The 23,207-nt window shown below is 37.9% G+C and overlaps 1 protein-coding gene across 1 annotated transcript; it reads left to right on the top strand.

Moving 5' to 3' along the window:
* Positions 1-3,387: 3,387 nt before the first annotated feature.
* Positions 3,388-11,448, top strand: LOC308405245 (sialic acid-binding Ig-like lectin 10; the record flags this gene model as incomplete). Its single annotated transcript, XM_080895745.1, has 10 exons — positions 3,388-3,448; positions 3,750-4,145; positions 4,405-4,725; positions 4,859-5,116; positions 7,218-7,475; positions 8,064-8,348; positions 8,442-8,723; positions 8,854-8,959; positions 9,051-9,120; positions 10,171-11,448. 10 exons carry the CDS (start codon positions 3,388-3,390, stop codon positions 10,537-10,539), a joined length of 2,406 nt encoding a protein of 801 aa, XP_080751871.1. The 3' UTR covers positions 10,540-11,448.
* Between the last annotated feature and the right edge of the window lie 11,759 nt (positions 11,449-23,207).

Below are 23,207 nucleotides of genomic sequence, written 5' to 3'. Positions count from 1 at the left end.
CCAGTTATTTTGCAAGTGTTAAAGCCTGAAAACATTTTTATGAATTGTGTTGGGATTCAGTTTGAAATGTGTATGGTCAAACTATAACGTTTTGTTACCCATGCTCATAGAGTTATGACTACAGATACAGTACAATTAAGGTTGTGTGCCAACCAAACAAATTCACTAATCATAGCAGACTGGACTTGCAGACTAAGCAGGAAAAGAGATGCTTTATAACACTGAAACCTGCAGACTTATTCTGGTGAACCAAAATCTAATCATGAACCTATAAATGAGCAAAAATGCATCTTTAACAGCCATGATCAAAAACAACAAATACAAAAACTGCAAAGCATGACAGTAATTCAAGATTCAACGTTGCATCAAGTTGATTATCAGGCCAAAAAAAGTCACAACAATTTAATAACAAAAGAATGTAAAGATACCAGATAGAAATGAACAACTAATATTATTTACTTTCTATCTAACAGGTATATGATGGTTCCCTATTAGAAGAAAATCAGACTCTGATCTTAAACAGTGGACCAAAAGAAGTGGAGTATGCTGACACTAATTTATCCCTTTGAAAAGAAATAGTGCCAGGGAAGCATTAAGGAGGAAAGTGATAAATGATGCTCAAATTAAGAAAGTAGTACAAGAAGAAGGTGGAGATGATGGTGGAGAATAAGGTGAAAGAGGGGGAGGTGGTGGTACTGGAGATAAAAGACTGTTTTCCAGAAAAGGAAGACGGACATAAGGATAAGAATTTGTTTTAAATCTCCATCATGGTCAGGAAAAAGTGCTTGTGGCCAATATGGTTTTTCAGTTTCAAAGAATAAATAATCAAATGTTCCAGTGTCAGCTTGTCTCTCAAATTATCCGAAATAGCATGATATTTTAGAAAAATGTCACAGTTGATACAAATTTTAGATATGTCTTTATTATATTAAAATCTTCAGTTTAATCTTAGTCTTAAGTCTATGTGTTGTGGAATGATTTTTTCCTGTTTTATTGTTGAGATGGCAAATGCCCACCCTGAGATTGTCTTGTCAGAAACATTGAAAAGATATAATTAAAAGTGTGTACATTTATTTACAGTTGCCCTTTTTTACCATACAGCTACTTAATATTTTGTTCTCAGTATTTTGTTCTCAGTAATGTATTTTTCCCAGTTACCAAACTTCATATCTAAGGTCATGTATTTTCTTTTCTCTGAAAACCTCCAGCTTGTAAGAAATTTCCTTATGTTATGTTGGCATGGGTATCCACCATATTGTTCCAGTGGCATTTAAAATTGAATGACATAAATTTAATTTATACAGAGCCAAATCACTGTTGCCTCAAGGCATTTAATATTGTAGGGTAAAAAATCCTAACATATAAAACTGAAAAAAACAAAACAAAAACAAAACAAAACAAAAAAACCAGTGAGATTTGACACTTTTGTTTGTAGTGAGTTTTTTTTCTCCTCTACCCTTCACACCATTCACCAATAGGGGGCAGTGTAACCCAGCAGCGGTACATGACAAGTCAGATACTGTGGAGTTGTGATCCTGGTGCTGCTGCACCATGTCTGATGGTTTAGTCAAAGTCAGAACACCTATTCATGCTGTAGCAGTCTGAATTGTGTAACACAAGCAAATACAGGATCATATGTCATAGGTATGTAGTGGAGAGGAGGGCCCAAATGTAATCTCACAGATAGACTGAGTGAAACAAACAAGCCGTTTATTTAGGCTGATGACCAAAATACAAAAAAGGTGAAACACAAAATACAAAAGGGAACTGAAAACCTCTACTTACAGAAATAGCAGACTTACCAAAATAAAACAGGAAGTGAGATAACTGAAGGGGGAAAACAGTCACATGAAAAGACTAAGTGCACCGGGCTTGAGACAAAGAGGGGAATAAAACCAAGGCAGCTGCTAAGAGGGTAACTGCATTGAGTAAGAGGGACAAATACAAGAGTCAACATAAACATTAGGCAAGCCAGGAATTTATAATACTTAAATAAACTAAACTGGAAAACAGACCCAGGACCATGTCATTGCAATCAGTTTCTGATTTTATGCTTGTTTGCACTGCAGACTGTTTCAACATGCAGGTCTAAAAATCACGGGGGGGGGGATAAAATAATTTAGCAGAAAGCAGGGACATGCAAACTGACTCTGACTGAAACCTAAAACTATATTTAAAAAAAAGGCAAATAATTTCCAGAGAAATAATGAAAATCTGAACCGCTTGCTAAGAATTCAAAACCACAAACCCAAAGAGACATAACCGAACAGAGAATATTTAATAATAAACATGAATTCAAAGTTGAAAAACTTTTTCAGTTTGGGTTTTTTTTGTAATTATGAGTTGATGATGACTATTTTATTATATAATATAGAGCATATATAGTGTTACAGGGGTGCACATAAGTGGTGCGCATTCGCTGTCAAAATAAAAGACGCGCACCAGATAAGAAGTTGCAACGTGCGTTTGCGTATATATAAAAGTCACTGTTTTTGTCTGCTGGGATTTTCACGGCATATTCTGCACCACATCTCTGTGCGTTCATCATTCGTTTGAAGCCAGTTCACCTCCTGCAACCACTTTTCCTAGAATACGCGCTTCTTTTGCGGTTCGGGCTCCTTCTGACATTTCTTTGGAGGTGGAGGAACACCAAAGTAATTGCTTAAAGGAGCTTGCTTCTTCGACATCTTTAAGAGTTCTAAACAAATGTCTGTCCTCAACCAGAAAATCCTATTTACGCAAACGCGCGTTCTTATCTGGTTCGCGTCTTTTATTGTGCGCACCTGCGGACCACTTATGTGCACATCAGATAACTTCATAAAAGTGAATGTGTCGTAATCCAGTTTGAATGTATCACACCCTTCCTGAAATCTTGCTGTAAAAATACGGAAGAAAGGAAAAGGAGAAGCTTGAAGATTAAAAGTCAGCAGACTTTCACTGTGGATAGAAGACTGAAGAAGAAATAGACAAAAGAGGTAAAAAAAAAAAAAAACAAAACCATTCATTTAATGTTTTTTTCAAAATATCTTTAAAACACTAAACAATATTGTATAAAGGTGTTGACTGTGCTGGTCAAAAAATGTGTTAGTTTGAGAATCCACTGTTCAGTACAGTAGTAACAGTTTTTATTGTATTAGTACTTTTGTTGAGCTGTAAAAAATATTTTGCTTTGGTCATTTATCTTTTGAGAACAGATCTTTGTTTACCAGAAAAACTTTAGGGTAATGATGTAGGCATACATAACTACGGAATAACCAAGCATGCCACATCCTCTATTACAATGTGTGATGTAAGATGTTGAATTCCCTTAATATCTCTTTACTTCATTTGCTCCAATAAAGTTTCTCACTGGAGGGAGAGACTGCACGTGCTGAGAATCAAGTCAGGATGTTTGTTCTGATCTGGGCATCTTTCTTTTTGTGTAAAAGAGTCAGTAATGCTGAAACAGGTTTGATTCTTCTTGTTTCTAATCTTGTAATTCTGCTTTATCATTTTTGTTTTATACGGTTATATGTGCAGGTGTGTGTGTGTGTGTGTGTGTGTGTGTGTGTGTGTGTGTGTGTGTGTGTGTGTGTGTGTGTGTGTGTGTGTGTGTGTGAGTATTAAAAGTGTTTTTTTGAAATGCATTCAGATTATAAGTATTCATTATTGAAGTAGAATTCATCATAAATTAATCCAACGATTCAAATGAACCAAATATTCTTTTCCTCTTTTTTTTTTTTTTTTTTTTACCTCCTTTGTATTAACAGTCACATCACAACAATGCATTGGACAATACTGCATCGCACTTAGTGAGACACTAACAGCAGAGGCTGGACTCTGTGTTGTGATCCCGTGTTCTTTCACTACTGGTTTTGGATTTACACCCAAACATATAGTTTGGTACAAATGTGAAGCATATTCAAGATGTGACTATGATCACGAAATAATATTTCACAGCAACAAAAACAATATCCGTGTTCAGTATGGCTTTGAAGGACGTGTGTCACTCTTAGAGCCTGATATAAGACAGAACAACTGCAGCATCATCATTAATGATCTCAAAGAGTCGGATTCTGGATTGTATCGGATCAGAGTTAATGGTGAACGGAAATGGAGAGAAGATGGATTTGCATCTATTCAAAAGACAACTGTCTCAGTTGAAGGTACAAACACTGCATCAAAAAAAGGATGTTGAGAATAAATATTGGTTTTTGTGCTACTTTATTTATTCATTTTTTGTCTCAAGTATAAAGTGATTTTGCACATTTATTTACCCCTGTGTGCTGTTAGAACGAAATACAACACTTTATGTTCCACATCTACCTGCTTAACATAATTTCCTATAATTTAAGCCAAAATATAAGTAGTTGATGAACTTCAGGCAGTTAACCAGATTATTCTTACGTTCTATGTTTCCACTAGGTCTTAGTCAGAAACCCAGAGTTAAGCTTCCCACACTGACAGAGGGACAGCAGGCCACACTGACCTGTGTTGCTCCTGGTCTCTGCTCTGGATCTGTTCCTGAAATCACCTGGACATGGAGAGGAGCAGGAGGGACTGAATCTTACATTACAGGAAGCAGCACTTCTTTCAGGACTAAAACTCTAACTGCTTTCACACAAAGACACATTTCAACTCTGACTTTCAACTCCTCTGCTGAACACCACAACACCAATGTCACCTGTAAAATCCGCTTCACTGGGGAAAAAACTACGGAGGAGGGTTCAACTTTAAAAGTAAACTGTGAGTATTTTTACTATATAATTTTGTATGCTGAATTCTTTTGAAAGCAGTTTGCTCTCTTAGTCAACTGGTCTTGCTGGAAAGAGAAAAAGAGAAGTTTCATTATTGTGTAATTTGTATTTTTGTGTAACAGATGTGAGGGAAGTTAACGTCACAGGGGGCACAAATGTGAAGGAGGGTGAAACTCTGAACTTAACCTGCAGTGTTGAAAGTTTTCCTCCATCTCTGATTATGTGGTCTAAACTTGGTTCTGATATAACCCTGCACAATGACACTGGATCAGCCACACTCTCCATAATTAATGCTACAACTGAACATTCTGGACAGTACGTCTGTACAGCAAAGCATATGAACAATACCCTGCAGGAAAACATCAATATAACAGTAATATGTAAGTAAATAACCTTGTGCTTTTAGACAGAGCTTTTTTTCACTCAGTCATCTGAAAATATGAGTTCAGAGAAATTAAACAACTGTAGTCAGACACTTTTAAATATGAAGCTGTCCCACATCTATGTAAAGAGCCATTGGAACCCATTTCTTATATTTTAAAATAATAGGCACATTGTGCTTTGGATATAATGCTTAGCATTGCTGTCATGAGCTTCCAGCATCTATCTTAATGTCTTTCTTCATTGCTTATAACTTCAGTCACAGACAGCAACACTGACATCTGCTAATGGTGGATGGCTTTGTCTGTCCTAACACTTAACTGACTTTGCACATTAATAGTGTCAGGGTTCCTGGGTCGGTGACCCAGTGTTTACAGTTTTGTTCATGTTCAGTTTATTTTGCCACTTCCATGTGCTCACTTGCTGCTTTTCCTGTGTCAGCTCGTCTTGTGTCATTAGCCAGATTATGTTCAGCTGTGTACTCACCGGTCTCTCATTATCATCCTCATCAGTCTGTGTATTTAAGCCCTCTGTTTCTACTCGTTCACTGTCGTGTCATTGATGATGTTGGTGTTATGTTGTCCTTCCCGTGTGTTCCCTCAGTTCAGTCAGCCATTCAGTTGTCCAGCCAGTCAGTGTCCGTTCACCCGTTGTTCATCCACTCCTTATAATAAACCTTCACCAGTCTTCACCTACCTGCGAGTCCTGCGTTTGGGTTCCTTCTTCCTCGCCTCCACACAACGCCTGACAAATAGAGTACAAATAATAGGTTAAACTGGCCATTATTTCTGAAGCCAACTAGCAAGGGCAACAACATTTATTATAGTCGACAAACAGAGATTTGTCACCTAGCTCACAGTGTGTGTACCTACTTCCCAGATGTTTTGTTAACATGGAGCCAAATATCCCAATCAACTCGTTGTATGTGTCAGGGTTTCAGGTTTTCTTTTTATTTACCACCAGGCTGTTTTGTTCAGTGTTGAGCAAGTTACTTTGAAAAAGTAATTAATTATAGTTACTAGTTACTTCTTCAAAAAAGTAACTGAGTTAGTAACTGAGTTACAATATTCTAAAAGTAATTAATTACTTGAAAAGTAACTATTGCGTTACTTTAAAAAAAAAAAAACGTTCACCCTCTGGGGTCCAGGGTATAATTGGCCATTTTTAACTACTTTTGATTTTCCCTCCACATTTTACCTTTAAAAACGATTTACTTTACCTTGTTTGGTATCTTCCTTTTCAGCACAACCTCACGTGTCTGAATTTACAGTTATGTTTTCATTTTGACATACTGTATTAACTCAATTGATCTAAAATTGGACAAATAACATAAAATCAGAGTAGAAAAAGTTATATTTTTACTGTAACAACCACAAACATGTTTAATTAATCATATTTCATAACTTTAAATGCAAATACAAATTGTCAGTTTTAAAATCATATGCACAAGTTTTGCAAACAACAAAGTTATTTGCATCCATTTAACTTTTACCTTGATTTTTTAAATAACCATTTCAAACTATTTACAGAACAATCAGCTGTTCTGCATTCAATAAGATGCCACACAAATTATTTGTGCCACTCCAAATATTCCTGTCCACTATAAAGGAGAACATCAGCCTGATACCTGCAGGTCTGACAGCAGCAGGTGTATCACTCCTGTTTCTACCTGGAGACAGCAGTCGCCTCATTGTTCTGACACACAACACAAAACTATCCACAACACTACACACTAACTACACAAGACAACACATTAACTACACACCCCAAACACGCTAAACGTCACAAATCTCTCACATCAAAAAAACTCCCTCTCTCTCTCTTTTTCTGCTGTCTCTCTCTCTCTCTCTCTCTGTCACTCCTAAAACTTCCCCTGTTTTGTTTTTTTGTTTTTTTGTTTTTTGTTTTGCTCATAAGCAGAGAGTGCTTGCTAGCGCTGTCCTTACACAGTAAATGTGACGAAACTATTGAGGAAAAAACGCCGCGTATATATTGTTTATCATGACTCTGGTTTTACGTGGCCTATCAACACAGTTTAAAAACTGATAAATATCACCTTGTTGCTTTGTAATGAAGGTGATATTGTAATGTGCCCCACAGATATAAGGACACCTCAAATCATTGGGAATACAATCATAAAGGAGGGAGATGTTCTGAATCTGACCTGCAGTGTTGAAAGTTTTCCTCCATCTCTGATTATGTGGTCTAAACTTGGTTCTGATATAACCCTTCACAATGACACTGGATCAGCCACACTCTCCATAATTAATGGTACAACTGGACATTCTGGACAGTACGTCTGTACAGCAAAACACATGAACAATATCCTGCAAGAAAACATCAACATAACAGTGATGTGTGAGTAAGCAATTTTATCCTTTAGACAGAGCTTTTTTCACTCAGGTAAATAAAAATATTGTATTCAGACACTTTTAAATATGTCAAGCTGCCTCAACATGTATGTATTAAAGAGCCATTGGAAACCATTTCTTATTATTTAAAATAACTTAACTGAAAGTTGTGGCACATTGTGCTCTGGGTGTAATGCTTAGCATTGCTGTCAACAGTATCTGGCATCTATGTTAACGTCTATGTTCCTTGCTTACAACTTCCTGTCAAAGACAGCAACACTGACATTTGCTAGTGGTGGATGGCTTTGTCAGTCCTGACACTTAACTGACAGCACAGACCTTTACAATGAAACTAATTTGCACAATGACACTGGATCAGCTACACTTGTCATCCCAAATGTGATAAGAATACACTGAACTGTATATCTATACATCTGTACAGCAAAATATCTGGAGACAAATTTGACTTTACCTTTTTGAATAGTTTTATGATGGTTGTTACCACAGGGGACAACTAAGCTGATTATTATTTTTTCTCATTTTATTTCAATTATTTTCTTCATTCTGAAAAAAACTACTGCAATGTTCTCCACAGATATAAGGACACCTCAAATCACTGGGAATACAATCATAAAGGAGGGAGATGTTCTGAATCTGACCTGCAGTGTTGAAAGTTTTCCTCCAGCCCTTATCATGTGGAGAGACCTTAGCTCTAAAACAAACAGCAACGATACTGGAGCTTACACTGACCTGCAAAATGACAGTGGCTCAGCTACACTTGTCATCCAGAATGTCACAGCAGAAGATTCGGGATATTACACCTGCACAGCAACACATCCAGACACAACTGTAACATCATCTGTCAGTGTGATTGTGTCTTGTAAGTAGATAGTACAGTTGTTTGATGTGAAGTTCATATTTACACTTAAAATCATACCTCACCTTGTTTATATTTCTGGTCATGTGTTTTCAGGGTTTTCAAAGATCCAGGATGTCTCTGAATGTGTGCTTCAAGCAGAGGTTTTGACCTGTGTGTGTATCAGTGAAGGGTTTCCTTTACCTACCATCAAATGGCCACTCCTTGGAAACCACAAAGAGTACGCTATCAAAACGACTGTGTCAAATCACACAGTCAACAGCACTGTCAGTCTAAAGGTAAAAAACTATGGCAACAGCACTGTTGAATGTGTGAGCAACAATGAAAAGGGAGAAGCAAAAAAAAATCTAATGATCCGAAGTGTCTCCGATACAGTGGGTATGTATTCTAATTTTCATAAGTGAGACCTTTGCATTTATAAAAACATTAGAAAATCAATTAATTGGACTGTATATAATTGAAAGCATCTTTGAAATGACCTTTTTCATGTTGTTCCATTTGAGTACAGCTGACTCATCGGTTTTGAACGTGGGATATTTAGAAATCATCATTGCCTTTTTGATTGGAGTAGTTCTTTCTGCAGTTGTTTGCTGTTTGATTAAAAAATGTTCAAGGTACGACACTTGTTTTTATTATATTTTCGTTTTTTTTTTTAAATAGATGTATTTACACTTGACTTTAATAATGTAAAACCCTTTTATTCAGAAAAAAAACAAAGAATTCTGGAAATTTGGATGAGACTTTGGAGATGGTAACAAGTCAAGACGATCCACAGGTATTTATGTTCATTTAGCTTTTTTTTTTTTTTTTTTTTTTTTTTTTACATAATTATAAAGTATTTAATTGTGCACAAATATCCTCATTACTGAAATATACATATTTAGTCTTTTGGTTTTCTATATAGTTTTAACGTACTAAAAGATCTGCAAGGATAAACAAGTACTGGAGGTAGGTTACTGTGTATTCATGATGCCTTTGAACTACGTCCAACCTCTATCAGTCTAATTCATCAGCATTTGCTTAAGGAAAATATATGCAATAAAAGAGGACAGAGAAAAAGAAAACTCATCTTTTTTTTTAGATAGATATAATTTATTTCGAACATGCAAATATAATCAAATTATATTTGATTATATTTGCTTCAAAGTTTTGCAATTTAAAAAAACAGGGACAGATCAGTACCAAAAATTAATTGGTTCTTTTCATAAGCCCACCCTTTATTTCTCCACCTAGTTTCATGTTAGCCAAAAGGGTAAGTTTTGCATAATCCTCCTAAATCACTGAAAACAGATAAATCAACATAATCCCAGTTATTCTCATTAAGATTATTTCATGAAAACACTGTGGACTATAACATAGGAATGCTGAACCACATATAGGTCCATAATTTGTTGGATAAAGACAGAATTTCTGTAGTTTTGCCTCTGTACACAGCCACATCAGATTTTTAATCAAACAATCAATGTAATAGACTTTCATCTTTAATTAGGAGTTTTACCAAAAAAAAAAAATGCATAAATTGAAGTTTCTGTTAGATAGTATGTCTTATAGTACAGTCAGCACCATGATTTCTGTCTTTCTTGCTGCTATTTCAAACACCACAACTTAAACTTAATGGAAAAATGTAAGGAATGTGTAAGCATTGTGAAAAAGTAATTTAGGTTTGAATCAACCTGATTTTCAACCCACAGAAGAAAGAACTGCATGACATGATTTTGACATTAGTATTGCAGTATTGCAGATTACCCAGATAGACACAATCTAACGTGCAATACTGGGTTTTTGGAGGCTGGTAATTGACTTGTATCATTTACGTTGTACCTAGCACATATATGATGGTCAAGAAACACAAGACAATCAGTCCAACCCACAAGAAGAAGTTGAAGATGAAAGTGTGGCAGCAGAGAAAGACGTGCCTGAAATCAGCGGTGCTCCGCAAGAAGTGGAGTATGCAGACATTGATTTTTCCCTATTGAAAAGAAACAGCAAGTCAGAGAGAAAGCAAGAAAGCACAAAGACGGAGTATGCTGAAATTAAGAAAGCAATAAAAGACAAACAGGAAGATAAAATGGTGAAGGGCGAGGAGGAGGAGATGATGACAGAGATGGACCTGAAACAGTCTGAACTAGAAAAGGAGAAAGAGGAAGACGAGCCAGTGTACTCCACTGTGAATGATGTAATCGACAAAATTTGAGTTTCATTGTGGGTTTCCCTCGGATGAATGTTCTTTGATCTGGTGGTTTTGTGTATGAATAATTCCACTTTGAACCATTTTTCTCACACTGTCATCTCCACACCTCTGCGTCTTAAAGTTGCGTCTCTGCAAAATAAGAACTGGAACTTGGACATAATTTCCTAATCCCTCTGTTATTTTGCTGTCATGTTTTTGGTTTAATAACTTTTTCAGGTAACATTTTAAATGTTTTATTATGCAAGGGTAAGTGTGCTTCTTTGGACTGAACACATTTGCCTAACATGTAAAAGGTCCCCAGTCAGGACCAAGAGAAGACAGCAGGCACAAACCAAGCCTCAGGGCATCACAGCTAGTGTACTCCTAGTTTACATCCCAGTCCCCATTAAATAGGAGTGTTATGCCTCAAAGATCATCAGGCATAAAATCTGAGCCAAATCCTATCAGGTGTGGCAATACTAACGTACCTAGATTGTTTAAGGATAAATACTTGCTTGAAACGTCCAACAGGTGAGCACTTTTTAATGGCCAATATTGTTCTCATTCTGGGAAAATGTTACTCAACAAATTCTTCCCGAGATGCTTTTCTCTCTGGACATTCTGTCATAGCTTAATGAGATTAATAATTTTGAGTATAAAACATGTCTACTGTAGGTTAAATGCCCTCTGCACATTTGTTACACTCACCAGCAGAGGGCAGAGTAAACCCTTAAGTCAGACTGTATCTTGTGGTCTGTCATGAGACTGTGAACCTGGTGCTTCTGCACTGACAGCTTGTATATTTTGCCTGGTCCTGCTTGGTGAGGTAAAAAAAAAAAAAAAAAAAATGTTAGATTTTCTACACGTCTGTTTCTCTATTTAAATTGTGTAAAACAAGCACATTGTAAACTGTTAAAACTGGTCCATATTTTACTCACCTGTTTCATATCCTTTGTATTTTTTCTGTGTGTCATTGTGTGGTGTAAATGTCTTCAACTTTTTTAATTTAAATAATTAATATCTAATTGAATTAGTAAATAATTAGTAAGCATGCACAAATCACACTTTGTATTTGTTTTTTGATTCCTTATGTTAAATTATGCTGGACTAATTCCTGATAGTGTCTGCACAACACTCCACCAAGGACCAACTGTCCAACTGTCACTGTGATCCACTGGTCTAAGCAAAAGTAGTAAAGACACAAATACCATTGCAAATTCTAATACTACAAAGTATTGCAATCATATTGCCTGCTGACTGTGGGTTAGTGGTAGTGATGGGCAAAGCGAGGCTTTGCGGAACTTTGACGCATTTATGCAGGACTTGTATCACGGATTAAAAATAATCTGACACCCGTCTCCACAGTGACACACCTTCACCCACTCTTTTGCTAATCGTCACATTTTGATAAAAGCTATCTGTGGCACAGACAAGCACTGCACACACACACACACACACACACACACACACACACACACACACAAAACGGCGCATACTCATTATTACCACATGGGAGTTAGAGCTGAAAATTTGTGCCTGTTTAAGTTTTCTCCTTGAAAGCAGAGGCAGTTTCTCTTGAGATCATTTAATAATTTTTCAGCACAATGCATTACTCTCTCTTTCTCTGCTTGTGGAAGTCATTGGAGTCAGCAGGGGAGCTGGTCCCAGGTAGGGACTACTTGCGTGACCCCACCCCAGGGAAAAGGGTAACATCTCCTGGGTCTAGGAGCCGATTGTCTCTCCGGGGTTGAGGGTATCTGGACCTGGGGTGTAGAGTATGTTTGGGGAGTGTGAGTGTGTGTAAGGTGTCGATTTCTGTTTGTCTCCACGTTGGGTGAGTGCTGAGTATTTGTATATGTGTTCATGAGGGTGGGAATGCATGTTTGTGTCTGTGTGTGCCTGTTTGTCTGTGTCTATATCTATGTCTTAATCCTGTAGTAAATCATGTTGCTTCATTTTTTAATTTTTAATTTATTTATTTTTTAGTGGAAATTAAGTCCTGTTTGATTATGGAATGATATGAGGCCTGAGTGAGGCAGGAAGATATTTGTGGAAGTTTAGTCATACTTAGAGATGTCAGCAAATGACCACCAGATATTAGAGCAAGAAGATGAAAGTTCAGGCAAAGGAAAAAGCAGCTTTTGATGAGTCTGAGAAGTCCATTATGGATAAAAGGAATTGTGTAAGCTAGTTCTCTGAAGTTCTGGGATTTGGTTTGTAAAGCCCATACAGGACACCGGCCTGTGAAGGGAATCTTTTCATGGCAGCTTTGTTGAAATCTATTTAGGAGAGCTCTCACTTTCCAGAGGGCTTTATTATTTCCCCCCTTATCACAGACGTCAAGATCATTTGTTACTTTGACAGGCTGCCAAATGCTGAAGAATCTGTCTCAACCTATTGACCTGTTATAACCAGGAACCATTGTTGCTTGTTTTATGTTTGAGATCAGAGGTCCACTTATTTGATGGCCATGGGCCGCATTTCCTGTTTTCCTGTTTTATAAAATGAATGAATAAATAAATAAAATTTCAGGTCATTTGAAGACTGGCATTAATGCTACTTTCACTTCAGAAATGGGCACCGCCCTCTGGTTTGTGTGCTCTGATATATTTTTTTTCTAAAACCTGGTTGCCTGTTTTCTGTGTGGTGTAATCAGACAACTACATGTTGGTGGTTGTGGTTGTGGGCAGCGGTGTCCTCTTTTCATTTTTCAACTAAACAAATCAATAAAAAAACAACCCGATTTCAGTATGTTGAAATTGAATTAATAAAGACAGGAGAAGTAGAATTTAATGTACTTTAGCATATATATATTGTGTGTGTGTGTGTATGTGTGTAAATTCAACTGAAAAATTGTTTATGTCTTCTAAATTCTAAATGTCTATTTATTTCCTATCTTATTCATAGCCTTTTCCTTTTTTGTTTTCTTTAGGTCACGAGCAGTTGTCCAAGCATTTCACTACATATCGTACTGTGTATGACTGTGTACGTGACAAATAAAAATTTGAATTTGAATTTGAATTTAAATATTGTAATGCCCAAAGGTTTCAGAGCCTATTAAACAACAACGTGAAGTATGGACGATGGCTGAAAATGTGAGGTAAATGAGTGAATGTTTTGTTTTGGAAGAGGTAAAATAACTGTACATTTATGAGATCCCAATAAATGAAAATTAAGACTCTTTTTGTAAAGAAAGCCCATGTGGTACAAATGTGACCTCAATAGAAAAAGAAATGGTGTTTGACGTAGTGTTCTCAGACTCATGTCTCTGACAGAGAAGAAAAATTAGTTGCTTGGTATTAAGAGGAAATAGGGCGACGTTAATAAAGTTATTGATACTCCAACATCTCGAATTAAAGTTTCACACAATGACATAATGTGATGTGAGAAGAAGTTTTAGCTCTGCATCTAGTACCAAACCAAGAAAAAATAATCTCCAACAGAGTACAAAAAAAACCTTCCTGGGAATGTGTTGAAGTGCAAAGAGAGGTAACAAAAGAGGAGGAGCCCTTCCCAGGAGGGTGGCACGGATGCCCCTCCGGTGGTCCTCCTTGGGCTCTCGCACTCTGGGGCCTCTGGATGTCTGGGGCCTGGATCTCCTCCATGCCTGCTTCATGCCCTGGGGTACAGGGCTATGGCTCTCTACATCCTCTTGCAGACCATTACATGTGGAAACCATTTGAATACAAGCGCGCTGATCCACACAGGTGTGCACACAGGTGTTCACTGCTCGTAGACTTAAATTACACCTTTCTTGGCTGCTACTTCAAAGCACATTGTGCAATGTCTGTCCTGCGTGCTGCACAACAACATTCAATATTTAGTATTTACTGCTGTTTACACTTAGCTAGATTAATGCGATGGTGTTGTGTTTAGTATGTTGCTTTGTTTTTTTTTTTGCTTGTTTTCTCTTCTTTCTCTCTCAACAGGTGATCCAGGAGATTTTTTTCCCCCTTTCTCACTGTCCCTCTCCCCTTCTGTTTTTCTTTTCCTTCCTTTTTCTTTCTCCCTTTCCTATCCCTCACTCATGTCTGTCCCATCTGTAACAACTGAAAATAAAATAAAATAAATAATAAAAACAAAGGTCGATCAAATGGACCAATACGGCAATGCCACGATGATCCATTTGGCAAAATAAATCCATTGGGTATCCTTGTTGGTCTTCAGACAACAATTCTGATGGCTAAAGAACCAAATGGGACAGGCAAAAAAATAAATAAATAAAAATAAAAAAAATAAATAAAATGTGTCCTTGAACCAACACAGCTGATTTAAATGGCTAAATTAGCTCCTTAACATGTCCCGAAGTTCTCCAGAGGCCTGGTAATGAACTAATCATGTGATTCAGGTGTGTTGACCCAAGGTGAAATGTAAAACCTGCAGGACACCGGCCCTCGAGGCCTGGAATTGCCCACCCCTGTCCTAGGACCTGGCGTCCACATATGTGGACATCACATTTTGGGTTATTTAGACCAAAATACTAAATCTTGCTCAACAAGGGCCTGATATCCACTTATGAGGACATTATACTGCAACTGTTCTATCGAAATTTCAAATGAATATCCTCATACGTGGCTCTCATTTTTCTCAGAAACAAAAATTTGATTAAAAAAAAAAAAAAATCTGGTAATTCTTTGTTTTTATATTCATCAGGTCCCAATCAGCCCACATATCAAAGAGATATTAAAAAATGCATGCCATGGAAGAGTTTGGGTCTTAGGAGTTTAAATCATTACCACACAAAAAATGTTTTTTGTGAAAAAGATGCAGATTAAACACAAAGGAAAGACCCTGTTTTCTCTTTTTGGACAGTTCTAATAAAAAACTATGTACTAACGTAAAACACAAATGGTAACTGTTGAATCTGCTTTTTGTCAGGTATGAACTGATGTCTTAGTATACCTCGGTGGGGAGAGAGCTTATATTTGTCACAGAAAATCTTCTACTTAATACGACCACTTTTATTCCAAATCTCAGGGGCCTCTTACATGCTGTGCTAGAATCCCATCTAGGGAACCCTAAATCAGATTCTGACTTGTTTAAGTCATCATTCATTTGTTTGTTCATTTTTCTAGCACTTTTTTTAGATCTTCAAAAACTAAAAATCAGTGGAAGTACATTTGTGAAGAAGGGTGCTTCCCTTAATCTTAACTTGCAGTGCTGGCAGTTTCACTGCATCTTCTATCAACTGGATTAAATCTGACACCAACAAAGACTTGAACAGAAAAATTGAAAGTAAAACCACAAAAGGCAATGGGTCAGCCTCTCTTACCATTTCTAATATGACACCAGAACTTTCTGGACAGTACAAGTGTATAGCAACAAACAAGAACAAAATCATTATGAAAACCATTCATGTAAAATGTGAGTACATTTTTTCATATTTATTAATAATGAATAAAATCCTGTCTTCCTTACTCTTACACATATGGAGGAAATTTCTGTTCATGTGAGTTTACTGTGGATTTGACCTAATGTTGAGATTCATTTTCAGTATTTGCAGCTGGTCCAAGAATTTTGAATAGCTCTGGGTGTGAGGTTCAATCAGAGGTTCTGTGCTGTATGTGCAACAGTGAGGAGTTGGCCATTTTATGGTGGCCACATTTGAAAAGCCACACTGAGTATGTAACAACCAACGTGTCAATGCTAGATTTATGCTAGTTCTAACATTAATCAATTAACCTGAATTTTCGTACATATCTTGTAATATATCCCAGTATCCAGTTTTGCCTTTACTATTATTAGCACCATTGTTACAAGCTTATCTTTATTTGCTCAATTTTTTCATAAAGTTTTAACTCATCTTATATAAAAACTTATAAAGGCAAGTTAGTAATTGTTAATAAATTGTGATTCCTAACTAATCAGGACAATATACATAAATAAAGCATTTTTTAAAATTACATGTAAGAATTAATAAATTTTTTGTCTTTGAGGAACCAAAGTTATCACAGAAAACACCCAAATTATGTGAACTTCTGGGCTTTGGTGGGGTCTTCAGTAATTTTCATTTCTATTAATTAATTTCATTCCAGAAAAAAACAGACGAGCTCTGAAAACTGAAGACCTGGATATGGTGACCATTGAAGCTGTTCCATTGGTAATGTAAATTCATAGTTGGACAATATCTGAATATTACACTAGTATTGCATTAATTAACTTCTCGGTAAACTATAGGGAACATTAAATTCCAAGAAAAACGTAATACGCTAAAATTAAGACAAAGAAGGGAAAATGATGGTCGACTGCTGTCATAGTGTTGTCTAATATGCAAATCTTAGTGTGCAGGTACCTTTCCGTGATTGGTGGATACAGAGGATGGACCATACTGATTGGCTAACTAGCTGGAAATGACTTATATGTTAATGCAACCATGGACTGCTATTCATTCCTCCTCAGCTCATCCCAACCAGCAGACCTTTGCAAACAAGTTTTTTAGGGGTGGCCTTTTTTGTTTGATTATAGTTTTCTCCTGTTTTTCTTAGTCACCAGCTCCTTTTTAGTGTCAAATTACCCAACAAACTAACACATTATAAATAAATCATTATCAAACTGTACCAATTGTGTGATGTAAGTGGGGTCTGATGAAGATGGATCACCCTAATGTTGTGGTTTGGCCACCCTTAGATGGGCCATAACAGGTGGACAGTGCCAGAAGGCTGGCAGAAGAGCTGGGACTGATTGGTGTGATCAGTCCTGCTATTTCAGTTGCCAGCGAGGACCAGAGAAAGGAAGGCTGCGCTAGGAACAAGTCAGCTGAACAGCTGCACAGAGCAATTTAAAAAAAAACCTTGCAAATGAACCGTAACCAGCCCTTGAACAGCCTGTACATGTGGGTCCTTTGTATCACAGATTAATCTTATTATTTTATTTTGGTTTTGCTTTGCTGCTGCTAAATTGCTTTAATAAAATTTTCTGTTTAAATTGTGGACATTCTCTTTTTAACCCTTTGTGAAACAATAAAGGTAAAATGCTAAGTATCAATTCATTCTAGTGTGAATAGCTCTTACAGGTTACTTTAGCCCTTTAGAAATAACAGACTCTTGGGGGTGGGCACAATACACGGAGTCCAAATTACCATCAGGGTGTACACCTCACCCCTGGCGTCGTTGCCCACCTCTCAATTTTAAATACACGTAGACATTGAGGGCTAGCAGGAGGGACTATGCGCTTACCTGCTGCTCTCTGGCAGGTAGCTCCATGCCCTCCTGGGTTTTAATTGCACCTTAGAACACACATGCATCAACACTACAATGAGCGGGTGGAGGGAGGTTTGGAGTCTTCTCTCACCCCCATTCTCTGCGACCTGCTGGAGCAGGGGGGGCTAGGAGGAGTTGGCCGTCCGACTGCGGTCTGGGGTGTGGGGCCTCCCTGCTGCTACGGAGTCGGGGCGGTCTGCCTCTCCCCACCGCAGGGAAAAGGGTAACACCACCTGGGTCTGGGTGCAGTTCCCCCCTCCAGGGGCAAGGGTACCTAGACCCGGTTCGTAGAGTACGCTTGGGGAGTGTGATCGTGTGTACAGCGTCTCTTTATGTCTGTCTCCACGTTGGTTGAGTGTGGAGTAAGTGCATATGAGAGCATGAGGGTGGGAATGGATGTTTGTGTCTGTGTGTGCCTGTATGTCTGTGTCTATATGTCAGGTTGGGTATCAGACGCCACCTCTCTGGGGACATCTCAGGCCCTCCAAGGTTTGGAGGCCTATCTCCCCCCACCACCACTTCCCCTGCCAGTGGCGGACTCCCTCAGGTATCGGTGCGTTGGTGGTTCTTTGTGTCTGGGGGTGGGCGTCCGGGTACACACTTGCTCACTCCTTGGCAGCCGCTTATCGGGGCCTGGAGCCTGGGGCTTGCTGGGGCCACTTCGGAGGTGGGGTGCCCCCGGCCTCTCGGCCTGGGGCTCGGTCACTCAGGCACAGCTGGCTGCCGGCGGAGCTCACGGGCACGTCACTGCAACCCCCCTGGCTTCTGCTCCGCGGCTGCTGAGTGAGCCCTCATCTGGGACTCTCCTCAGCTCTTACTGGGACAGTGGCGCGGCTGCCCCTCTGTTGGTCTTCCTTGGTCTCTTGTGTTCTGGGGGCCTCTGGATGTCTGGAGTTTTGATCTCCTCCATACCTGCTTCATACCCTGGTGGACGGGGCTGTGGCTCCACACACTCCCTAGCAGATCGTTACATGGAGAAACCTTTGGAATGCAAGCATGCTGATCCACACAGGTATGCACACAGGTGTACACACGGGTATTCACAGACGCGGACTACAGCTTTCTTGGCTGCTGCCTCAAAGCACATTGTGCGCTGTCTATCTTGCGTGCTGCACAATATCGTTTATTATTTAGTATCTACTGATATCTACTGCTAGCTAGTTTATTGTGATGGTGCTGTTTTTTTATTATGTTGCTCTTTGTTGTTTGCTTTCTCTTCTGTTTTTTTCTCCATACAGGTGACCCAGGTGTTTTGTTTGTTTGTTTTGTTTGTTTTTTGTTTTTGTTTTTGTTTTTTCTTTCTTCCCCCCCCCCCCTTCTCACTGTCTCTTCTCCCCTTTGGTTTTCTCTCTCTCCCTCTCTTTCTTTCATTCTTTCTCCCTGTCCTATCCCCCAGTCATGTCTGTCCCGTTTGTAGCAACTGAAAATAAAATAAATTCATAATTATAATAAAGGTCAATCAAATGGACCAATATGGCAAGGCCATGATGATCCACTTGGTAAAATAAATCCGCTTGGCATCTATCTTGGCCTTAAGACAACAATTCTGATGGCTAAAGATCCAAACGGGACAAAAAAAAAAAAAAAAAAAAAGAAATAACAGACTCTTGAGGCCTTCTGTCCAGGCCCCTAAATTTAACCCAGTTAATTACCAGTTAAGTACACCAGTCTAGAAGAGAGCTGCCATTAATGGATATGGCTGATGGAGGTTGGGCCTACAAGGCCAGTCCTGTCCCTGGTTTTTATCTGAGACAACCGGGGTAGAAATTCTGATCGTTTTGAGGCAGTTAGAGCTGGGTGAATCGCCTCATCCACATTTGTTCTATCTAAGCTCTGTACAGACTGTTGGGTAACACTCATATGTCAGAGGGTAGGACTCTTTTAGCAGAGAGACAATTCAGGCTTCCTGTATTGGGTGCTGGTTCCACCAGATTGACACCACCTCTTATGTTTCACTATGTTCTGTTTTGCATTTTCAAAAATACACTCACAATATACTCATAAACAAAACTTTCTTTATCAGACAAGTTTTTAGATAGCATCGGAGAGTGGGCAGAAGTCATATCAGGTAACTTCATAAAGCTATAAAGGAGCAAAAGCAGCCTTATTCTATACATGCACATTGGTATGAAGTCTTTACTACTGATGAGGACAAACTGTATTTAGATTGAAACAACTGTGACCTTAAAATAGTAAAGTGTCAACAGGAACTTAGAGTGAATAAAATTATACTATATGGGGCAACATACTAATCATAATAATTGTCCAGAAACCTTTTAGAACACAGTGTAAATCCCAAAAAGCTGATTCTTTTTAGCTGGATGTTTTCAGTGGGAGAAAAATTTCATCACTCACCTAAATGACATTTTGCAACCCAGCAAACTTGAAATCCATCTCTAGCAAAGACAGAAGTTCTTTCAAATATCTGTGGGAGTTTCTCTTTTCATATTAATAAAAATCATAATTAAATATGTGGCTATTATTTTATTTATTTAAGTTGCACCAAAAACATCATTAACATAGATGCAGAACTCCCTGAATCTCCCAAATATTTCAAAGCTTCACACTTGATACTAAAAATAATCCCTGATTTCATTGCTGTTAAAATGTCACATTAATGGTGGTTTTAGCTCTAAGTGTGGCTGCAGTCTAAGAGGAAATAGTGGCGGACAGAGTATAGAAGAACTTCCTGGAAACATGTTAAAGATGCAAAGAGAATTAAATTAAATAAATAACAGCAAAGGCTGGACTTTGTTGTTTTGTCACGTTCTGTTATTACAGAAGATGGTTCTGATGTCATTTGACACAAACATCATGGAAGCTCTAAGAAAGCAGCATTTAAGTTTCAAGGGAGGTTGTCAGTGCTGAAGTCAGATCTGAAAAAAAGCTTCAATGACCTCGACCAGTCAGACTCTAGACCATATCGAGTTGTTATTGTTAGTAAGATGAAGAATGTCTATATGTTGATTTCTGATGCAAACGTCACAGTTACAGGTGTCAAAAACCTACAGCAATACTCCCACAAATTTGATTCTGAGAAACGTTTCATCACCCATCCAAGTGACTTCTTTAGTCTCAGCTGACTGCAGACTGGTGGTCATGGCAATTTGCATATTAATGATCAAGAGACTGACCTCATATTTAGCAATGAGACGCTAAATGTTTTCTCTTATGTCTGTGTCATTCTGACTCGCTCTCTTCACGTCCACATGATTTGGAGAATGTCCAGAGCAGTGAGCAGTTGAGGTATTGTTTCAAACTGTTTAAATATCGGTAGATTTAAAGACAAAGCTTCTACATAAATGCAGTTTCATGTTTGATCTGTATATTGTGGTGTGAATTAGTATAATCTGCAGTTACTGTTCTCGCGAGAACTAAAGTATATATTTATGTACTTCCTAAATAGACATCGGTATAATTTCAGTCTGGCTAAACATGTTCTCAGAGTTTACCACAGTAAGACACTATAACAGTCATCTGTAAATTCACACAATTTTTCTGTAGGTTGCAAAAGAAAACTGAAAGAAACTAAAACTACTGCAAGCACCTCTCCAGGGTTCTGTTTTTGTGGAGATGAGAAATAGCCTGAGCTGGACTTTTGCAATAGCAGGATTTCCAGGTGTCCAGCACAACACAGGCATCCCTCGACTGAGAGGCACCAAATCTAGAAATAGCTGAAATTTTCTGTGGCCTCAAAGCACACAGCATGTTTACTAGTGTGGACAGAACACGGAGAAAGGAAACAGTTTTAAGAGGTGAACAACACTCAACATATGGAGCAAGTCCTGAGCCTTGACCTTGACAGCTTCTGAAACTTGAAAACAAAAACAGTGAAGGTGTTCTCGCTCACGGGGGCACAGGCAGAGGAGGCAAGAGTACAGAAATTCTGTAATTAGTAATATTACAGAATATAATATTAGTAAATGAGAAAACAAATTAATCTAAATTTTAATTACAATTCTAATGAATGTACTCAGACTTAATCTGTTATTTAAAATATACATTTTCTGTTGCCTGCATGATGTTGGGTGGCTTTGTCTCCACACCAAAAAACAGAAAAAAACAGTCAGTGGTTAAAGTGAAATTTGGCAAGTGGGGGAACACAAAATCTGTTTTAGCAGCTCAGTGTGGGTAAAATACTCCCAACTCACAATAATTTCTAATGTGAGTTCCAGTAGATTTTCTAAATGTCCTGTTCTCACAGTTTACCACAGTAGTAGACTATAACAGTTATCTGTGAATTCACAAGATTTTAAGCCATAGAAGAAAACTGAACAACAGCTATTACACGCATAATAATGATCACATTTACTTTGAACTTAGATTTGAATTTTATTGAAGTGATAAAACAAAAACTTACACGAAGCTACTGATTTTACCTGATACAGACATATGTGAAATGTACAGATGCTTTTTTGCATACAAGAACGTCTCCACAAAGATTCACACAGTTTCACTTTGGTTATGCTTTTGTTGAAGTTGGAGTTTATAAGTAGATTTATTACATTATTTACACAGTATAGTTGGCACCTCAAAGTTTCCTTGTATTAAATGAAGTGGAGTAGCATAGCATTAGATTAAGATTGCATGTCTTGATATCTTTAGCTAATCCCCACTAAGGACTGCCACTTACAAGAAGCCATCACATGAGAGTGTGTTTTCTGAAAACCTCTTTGCCAGGATGTACATCTATATTAGAAACCCTGTTATTGTTTTATTTAGACTGCATTAAACACCATAGCCTAATATCTGAATGGTTTTTCTTTTTTGTAAGTGCTGCAACAACACATGATCATCATTGTCCCTTTTTTCTGTCTTTATTTCAACATATTCTGTTTCTCCTCTCCTTCCTGGTTTTGACGTCATTGTCAATGTTGTCCACGTCTTTGGTGCAATGTCATCATTGTCACCAGCGATGCGTTCTCACATGACTAAGTTTCTCCTTCAGCTGCCTCTCGCTCATGGATCCCATCATATACTGTTGCTTGATCAGCATCCAGCTATCAGACACATTGCAGGATAATTTGTCAGCTAATAAAAGTTAAACATCTGTATAATTAAGCTACATGACAGAAGGCTAGCTAATGATATACATTACCATTGGAACTTCTTCAGTCACAGTCTCCAGGTTTTCAGACCTCCTCCATTTTTTTCTGAGAACAAATCAATTAATATGAATCCTTCTTGCAGAAGGTCCCACAGCAGCTCGCAACAACAGCAGGGCATTTACATAAACTGAATTTTTTCTATGGTCACTCTGTTTTTTTGTTTTGTTTTTTTCATTTTTTGAGGGAACAAATTATATCTTGAATCATAAATTCCAATTTATCCTTATATGTAAATATGATATGTGCATTACTTATGTATACTGGTCCCATTAGCTAGGAATTACAGGGTATTGGAAATGACAGATTGTCAAACTAACTATACATGATTAGCCCAAACATTATGACCAAATGAAGCATATAAACATTATGCTAACAATGGTGAAAT

Source organism: Rhamphochromis sp. 'chilingali' (genome assembly GCF_963969265.1).
Source record: "Rhamphochromis sp. 'chilingali' genome assembly, chromosome: 11".
Taxonomy (NCBI): domain Eukaryota; kingdom Metazoa; phylum Chordata; class Actinopteri; order Cichliformes; family Cichlidae; genus Rhamphochromis; species Rhamphochromis sp. 'chilingali'.
This window is presented reverse-complemented; position numbering and strand designations above follow the sequence as displayed.